We start from the raw sequence: 7,961 nt of genomic DNA, 5'->3' as shown, positions 1-7,961 counted from the left end.
ATTATAATGAAATACTGTATAAACTAAAACCCATAAAAACAAAAGGTAAAAAAAAGCCAACCTATAACATCAAGGAAAAACAAATGAACCAAACCCAAAATGTTTGACTGTATGCATCCATATAGTTCTTGAATAGGTAAATGTTATAGGTAGATATAAATTAGAGGGCATGACAAGAAAATAGACACATTCTATAGATAGGAACTTTAAATAATAAACAGACATTTTTTTATAATCTGTATAATAAATGTCTTATGACTTTTTTCACTGCATCCCTGAACTGCTTATTCCGAAAACTATAGATTACAGGATTCAGCAAAGGAGTCACAGCAGTGTAGATTATAGCCACAGCCTTATCTGTGTACAATTGGTGCTTCCCTGTGGGCCTGACGTACATGTACATAGCACCTCCAAGGAACATGAGCACCACAGTGAGATGTGAGGCACAAGTGGAAAAGGCTTTGAGACGCCCAGATGAGGAAGGAATTCTTATTGTGGCTTTTATAATGAAAAGATAAGAGATACAAGTAAAGGAGAAGGAAATGAGAATCATTATTGAGGTGACTACAGAACTGGTCACTTCTGTCAAAAAGTCCCTCACACAAGAAAGTTCCAGCAGTGGGCCTGTATCACATAGCAAATGATCAATCTCATTTCCACAGAAGGGAAGGCGTGACACTAATATTACAGGTACAAACGTCCAGAGGAAGCCAGTGACCCAGCAGAAAGTGGCAAGGTGACAGCATATTCTGCCGCTCATCAACAAATTATAGTGGAGGGGATGGCAGATGGCTAGATATCGATCATAACCCATGATGGTTAGAATAAAACCCTCAGTGGAGCCCAAAGAGAAGAAGAAAAAATACTGCAGGAAGCAGCCAATGAAGGAGATGTAGTTCCTTTGTGATAGAAAGCCAGACAGCATTTTCGGCACAGTAGCAGTTGTGTACCAGATTTCAGCAAAAGACAAGTTGCCCAGGAGAATGTACATGGGCCTGTGAAGGGAAGTGTTGGACCTCACCAGCAGGATGATTGTTAAATTCCCCACCAAAGAAAGAGTGTAGACCAGTAAGAAAAGTGGAAATAGAACAGCTTGTGCACCCTCATCGATGGATATTCCACGGAGAATAAAGAATTTCACTTCTGTATGGTTTCCTTCCCACATCAATCCAATATTTAACCTGAAAGCAGAAAAAAATAATAGATGGGAAGTTTGTACACTAATCCAACTGGGTACCTATTCTTACTTGATCATAATTTATTACAATGACATATTCTTGATATTCTATTGTTATTCCTTTTCTGGAATGAACAAGTATTTATAATATATAAAAGTGAAAACATGGGAATGTGAATCCTACAATGATAAGTTCACATGCACAAGGTCACACAGAGAGACCATGGAAGAAGAAGCAGGATTTGAACTGAATCTCATGGAAGTAAAGAGGGTTAATTTTTAAACTCAATGTGATTCTTGCTGGGACTTTATAATCATGAGTTTGCAAGAGATTTTTCAAAGAACCACCCCCCCTCCATAAAGTTTCTGTTGCACTTCCCGGCTACATTGGCTCTGCGGCCAGGCCCGCTCACCTGTCGCGACCATCTACTACCTCCTCCCTGACTCCCAGCTCCGCTCGCCACAGCTCCGACGAGTAACCCCGGACACTCCGCGGCCTACTCCCTCTCAGCTCTACTCGCGCCAGGGCTCGGCATCCGCCTCAGCATCGGCCCAGTCCCCTGGCACGTACGCGCGGAACTCTCGCTCATTTAAAGACCCTAGCCCGGGAAAACCCCGGGCGGTGCCCGATCCTGACGTCGCATAGACTTGATATTTATATACCAACCCATCCCCTAGATCGGGGCCTTGGCAATCGGGTCATACACTCTGGTCTTTCTAGTTTGTTTTCCTGAGTTCCAGTGTCTTGCTCCTGTTTCTCCTGTTCCAGTCTCTCTGTTCCAGCGTTTCCCATTCCAGAGTCTCCTTTGTCTCCAGTTCCAGCGTCTCTTGTGTCTCCCATTCCAGCATCTCCTGTGTCTCCAGTTCCATCGTCTCCTGCTCCTTCGTCTCTCCATCCCTGGTAGTACCCTTTGGACTGATCTCATGATTCTGACCTTTACCTGTTCCTGACTAGTCCTTGATTGCTGCCTGACCTGACTTTCGCCTGGAACTTCGACTACTCTTGCCTGCAGCCTGGAACCTGACCTCCTGCCTGACCTGATTAACCCCGGATTGACCTCTGTTACCGACCCTGCCTGCTCTAGCATCCTGCATTAAGACTCAGGACTTACTTCGCGCTATACACTCAAACACTCTATTCTGGTCTCCTGCGACCTCTGGACTTCCTTGTCTGAACACCGACCGCGCACCCTTGTTCATGGCAGGCACTACCTTGAACTTTCTCTTCAGGAGATCCTGCGCGACCCACCTAAGACCAGGCGGCCCGGGTAACCAAGGGCTCAACCTGAGGGAACCCCGGTTTGCTATTGGCGATGCTCCAGCTAGCCTCTGTCTCCTCCTGTGCTCCGCCTCCTGGTGGCAGGCACTCTCCGGGTCTGACCAGAGGGCCGTACCAATCCTGCACCAGGAAAAGGGTCCACTCCCAGCGCAACAGTTTCCCCATGAAAATTTTTGCGCACAAGGGTTTTTTGCTCTTGTTTCTACCAAGCAATTATGATAAAGTGGTTGAGGAGATTTCAAAATGTATACTTTATAATCCTCGCCCTCGGCAAGGACCCTTTTTGTCCTGGTAAACATATGCACATTTTTCATGGCAAATATACCTTTGTCTAGAGAGAGGATAGGTAAACATATTTTACCCGCATAAAAGATTTTTGAAAATTGCCTCCAGGAAGAGTTTACCAAGGTCAGAGTTGCATTATGCTTATCCCATAAATCATTAGTATATAAGCAAAGGAAGACTCACACTAACGTCACATGTACTTTCCTCACTGATGACCTAAGGATGGTGTCATTTTCTCAAAATTCAGTTCTAAGTGTTATGTTATGAGTAAAGTCAATAGTGGACCCTTGGGCCGGCTGAGGTGGACAGCGTCCACAGGAGTTAATAAGCCGGGAGGCGGCACTCAGCTGGAGCGGACTGATGGCGTCTTCACCCTGGAAACCCAAGACCCCCCCAGGAGGAGCCCGTAGGGGTCCGAGTCGCTGGGACTTAGGAGAATCGTGAATGAGTCCAAGGTCTGTGGCTGGCTGAAGACAAAGGAGAATTGTGAAGAAGACCAAGGTTCGAGGCTGGCAGAAGACAAAGGAGAATCGTGAAGAAGACCAAGGTTCGTGGCTGGCTGAAGACAAAGGAGAATCGTGAAGAAGACCAAGGTTCGTGGCTGGCTGAAAACAAGGAGAATCAGGAACCGGAGCTGGAGTCAGGATATGTAGACAGCAAGTAGAGCCCAGAGCTGGAGCCAAGGCACAGCAGGACCAAACAGAACCTGACCTGGAAGCAAGGCACGGCTGGGACAAGCTGGAACCGGAGCTGGAAGCAAGGCACGGCTGGAACAAGCAGGAACCAGGGCTGGAAGCAAGGCACGGCTGGAACAAGCTGGAACCGGAGCTGGAAGCAAGGCACGGCTGGAACAAGCAGGAACCAGGGCTGGAAGCAAGGCACGGCTGGAACAAGCAGGAACCAAGGCTGAAAGCAACGCTGGGAAGCAACTAAGCACACAGTAGAGTGACCTCGTTGCAAAGGCAAAGCAAGGAAGTCAGACGCTGGTTTAAATAGCCGGCCAGCGTCTGACGTCAGGAACGGGCGGTTCAGCACTTCCGGGTGCTGGACCTTTAAGAGCCCCCTGCTCGCGCGCGCGCGTTGCCTGGCAGTGGGAGGAGTCTGAGTCGTCCCTCAGCAGCGTCTCCACGTGGAGAGAGACGCTGCCATACGGCCCTGCAGGCCCCAGGAGCAACGGAACGCGGCGAGACCGGGAGAGGCAGCAGAAAGGTAAGGACCCGGTCGCTAGCCTAGCGACCGGGACCGCAACAGTACCCCCCCTTTTACGCCCCCTCTTCAGAGGACTAGGCCTGTCAGGATGGTCCAGATGATATTGCTGTAGGAGAGTCTTGTCCAAGATGTTGCGGGCAGGCTCCCACGTATTGTCTTCGTCTCCACAACCTTCCCAGGCCAGCAAATACTCCCAACGTCTGTTGGCGAAACGAGCATCCAGGACCTCTCGTACCTGAAACGTAGGATCCCCATCCGTGGTGGTAGAAGCGTCGTCCAGAGGCCTGGGGTGGAATCTGGAAAGAATTACTGGTTTTAAGAGAGAGACGTGAAAGACATCATGAATGTGTAAAGTGGTTGGGAGTCGTAGACGGTAAGAGACCAACCCTACTCTTTCTGCTACGCGGAAGGGACCACAGAACTTGGGAGAGAGTTTCTTGGAAGGTTGCCTCAAATGAATGTTCTTTGTACTAAGCCACACTCGATCGCCTGGGAGGAAGGTGAATGCAGGTTTTCGGTGTCGATCATAGTAGCGTTTAGCAGTGCGTGCGACCTTCTGAAGACGGTGTTGAGTTGAGGACCACAATTTACTCAATTGGTTCGCGGACAATTGAGCAGCGGGTGAGGAGGTTGGTACAGGTAGAGGTAACGGTGGTTTGAGCTGTTTACCGTACACAATTTGAAAAGGGGATTTCCCCGTCGCCGTATGTATCTGATTATTATAGGCGAATTCAGCCCAAGGCAAAAGCTCCACCCAATTATCTTGTTTGTGGTTAATGAACGCTCGTAGGAACAACTTTAAAGAACGATTCATGCGTTCAGTTTGCCCATTACTTTGCGGGTGAAAAGCGGAAGAGAAACTCAACTGGATCTTAAATTTTTTGCATAAGGCTTTCCAATACCTGGCTGTGAATTGAGGACCTCTGTCTGAAACAATGTCCTGAGGCAGACCATGAATACGGAATACATGGTGTGTGAACAGAGAAGCCAGTTCAGTGGCGGAAGGTAATTTGGGTAAAGGCACAAAGTGAGCCATTTTAGAGAAGCGGTCCACCGTGACCCATACCACAGTCTTGCCTTGCGAAGGCGGGAGTTCCACCATAAAGTCAGTGGCAATATGTGTCCAGGGTTCCGTGGGTATAGGTAACGGTTGTAGTAACCCTCTCGGGGGGCCATTAAGCGGTTTCTGCAGAGCGCAAGTGGGGCAAGAACTCACGTAAAGGGAAACATCACGTCGAAGACCTGGCCACCAATAGAAACGATTTATAAGATCCAAAGTTCTTAGTCTACCAGCGTGCCCCCCGGTCAAGGAGTCGTGGCCCCAAGACAGGACTTCCCTCCGAAGCCTTTTAGGAACCGTAGTCTTACTTGAGGAACAAATGGAAGTAGTAGTTAGTTGAACACAGGCAGGATCCAGGATGGTTCGTGGAGAGTCGTCCTCTTCCTCTGGCTGACAGGTACGAGATAGAGCATCGGCTCGAACGTTCTTTTCCGCTGGTCGAAACTTGAGGATGAAATTGAAACGACTGAAGAAGAGTGACCATCTTGCTTGCCGCGAGTTTAGTCGTTGAGCTCGGGCCAAGTACAATAAATTTTTGTGGTCAGTGTACACTGTCACCGGATGATTAGCCCCCTCCAGCCATTGCCTCCACTCCTCGAAGGCTAACTTAATGGCTAGGAGTTCCTTGTCTCCGATGCCATAGTTACATTCAGCAGGCGAAAACTTTTTAGAGAAGTAAGAACATGGCATCAATTTGCCCGAAGTATCGTGTTGACTGAGCACCGCTCCAACAGCCAGATTCGAGGCATCGACCTCCAAGATGAAGGGTCGTTGTGGATCTGGGTGTCGTAGGCAGGAAGCGGCTAGGAATGCTTGTTTTAAGTCTTCAAAGGCAGCCGAGGCGGTAGTGGACCAATCGTGAGCGTTAACCCCTTTGCGAGTAAGCGCCGTGAGAGGAGCTACCTTCTGGGAGTAATGTGGTATAAAATGCCTGTAAAAATTGGCGAATCCAAGGAATCGCTGTAGCGCCTTCAGGCCAGACGGGCGAGGCCAATTGACAATGGCCGCCACCTTCTCTGGGTCCATCTGGAAACCGGACGAGGAAACAATATATCCCAAGAACGGAAGCGACTCGCGCTCAAACTGACATTTTTCAAATTTAGCGTATAGATGATTGTCCCTTAGAGCCTGTAAGACTTGTTTGACGTGTTGGCGATGGGAAGAAAGATCTTGGGAATAGATCAGGACGTCATCAAGGTACACTATGACGAAGGAATGAAACATCTCCCGGAGTACCTCATTCATCAGATTCTGGAAGACAGCAGGGGCATTACATAAGCCGAAAGGCATTACTAAGTATTCGTAATGTCCATCTCGCGTGTTGAACGCTGTCTTCCACTCGTCACCGGGACGAATACGAACCAAATTGTATGCTCCACGTAAATCCAATTTTGTAAAGATCTTGGCCCCCTGAAGTCTATCGAGCAGTTCTGGGATCAGAGGCAAGGGATAGCGATCTTTCTTAGTGATGGAGTTCAGACCTCGATAGTCTATGCACGGCCGGAGGGAGCCATCTTTTTTGGACACAAAAAAGAATCCTGCTCCTGCAGGGGAGTGCGAAGGACGAATGAACCCTTTGGCAAGATTCTCCGTAATGTAGTCTGACATTGCATGGGTTTCTGGCAGAGAAAGAGGGTATACCCTACCCCGCGGAGGAGTGGAACCAGGTAGTAAATCAATGGCACAGTCGAAGGGCCGATGGCATGGAAGCAGTTCAGCCTTTTGTTTGGAGAACACGTCAGCGTAATTCTGGTACGGCAAAGGAAGGTCCAGGGCAGAGTGAGAGAGTAATATCTCCGGTCTAGGAACGGGATCCAGGCAATTCTGGAAACAGGAAGGACTCCATTGCGCAATTTGGAGAGAGTCCCAATGGATCACCGGAGCATGTTGTTGCAACCAAGGGAGTCCCAGGACCACAGGGTGCACCGATTTATCAAGTAGCAAAAAGGAGATTGTCTCAGTGTGAAGCACTCCCGTCCGTAAAGTGAGAGGCATCGTAGTTTCAGAAATGGATCCAGGTAGAGGGGTTCCCTGGATAGAGGTAACCCGTAATGGAGGTATCCGGCGCTTAGTAGGTAGTCCTAATTGGTGTACCAGTTCTCTCCAGATAAAGTTCCCTCCGGCTCCGGAATCAATGAAAGCTAGAGTCTGAAAGGAGCCACCTGGATACTCCAACGTTATAGGAACTGTACATTGAGGAGTAGCATTAACATAGCCTAGGGGAACCTCCTCATCTCTCCCTAGACTTGAGCTTTTCCCGGTCTCGCAGGACACTGACCCAGGAAATGACCCTTAGTGCCGCAGTATAAGCACAGGCCTTGAGTGCAGCGACGTGTCTTCTCCTCCTCGGTTAGGGGCGCCCGACCAAGCTGCATAGGTTCCTCAGAGGGGCTGTGGGAGGCTGATGATGTCTTGTGAGATAAAGTCAGAGACCTGGAGAAGGAGGGTGCCAAAGAGACAGGCCGACGAGGAACTCGACCCTCCTTAGCTCGTTGCTGCAATCGCCGGTCAATCCTCCCGGCCAAGTCTATCACCCCGTTCAGAGTGAAGGGCAGGTCGCGAGCCATCAGCTCGTCCTTGATACGGCCTGCAAGGCCTTCCAAGAAAATACCCCGCAAACAGTCATCCTGCCAGCCGAGTTCCATCGCCAGAGTACGAAATTCAATAGCGTACTCCGCCAGAGAACGGGATCCTTGTTGTAGCTGTAGAATTTCAGTGGTAGCGGTGGTAGCACGAGCTGGCTCGTCAAAAGTCTGTTTGAAGTGAGTCACGAAATCCTGTAAATTGTGCAGCATGGCGTCCTGTTTCTCCCACATGGGAGAGGCCCATAGCATAGCTCTCCCATCGAGCAGAGACAAAATATATGCTACCTTGACGGCATCAGACGGGAACTGCCCTGGTAGCAAAGTGAAGCGGATGAAACACTGATTCAAAAACGCCCTGCACGATCT

The 7,961-nt window shown here is 49.2% G+C and overlaps 1 protein-coding gene across 1 annotated transcript; it reads right to left on the bottom strand.

The window, feature by feature from the left end:
- Window positions 1–229: 229 nt before the first annotated feature.
- On the bottom strand, window positions 230–1,165 carry LOC115077528 (olfactory receptor 11G2-like). Its single transcript, XM_029579821.1, has one exon. It carries the CDS (start codon window positions 1,163–1,165, stop codon window positions 230–232), a length of 936 nt encoding a protein of 311 aa, XP_029435681.1.
- Between the last annotated feature and the right edge of the window lie 6,796 nt (window positions 1,166–7,961).

The sequence above is a fragment of the Rhinatrema bivittatum genome, chromosome 16, assembly GCF_901001135.1.
Source record: "Rhinatrema bivittatum chromosome 16, aRhiBiv1.1, whole genome shotgun sequence".
Taxonomy (NCBI): Eukaryota; Metazoa; Chordata; class Amphibia; order Gymnophiona; family Rhinatrematidae; genus Rhinatrema; species Rhinatrema bivittatum.
The sequence above is the reverse complement of the archived record's forward strand: the minus strand, read 5'-3'. Positions and strand labels throughout refer to the sequence as shown.

What these genes read in the sequence shown, in the direction of transcription:
- LOC115077528 (XM_029579821.1), bottom strand. Translation starts at nt 1,165, where the DNA reads ATGTGGGAAGGAAACCATACAGAAGTGAAATTCTTTATTCTCCGTGGA.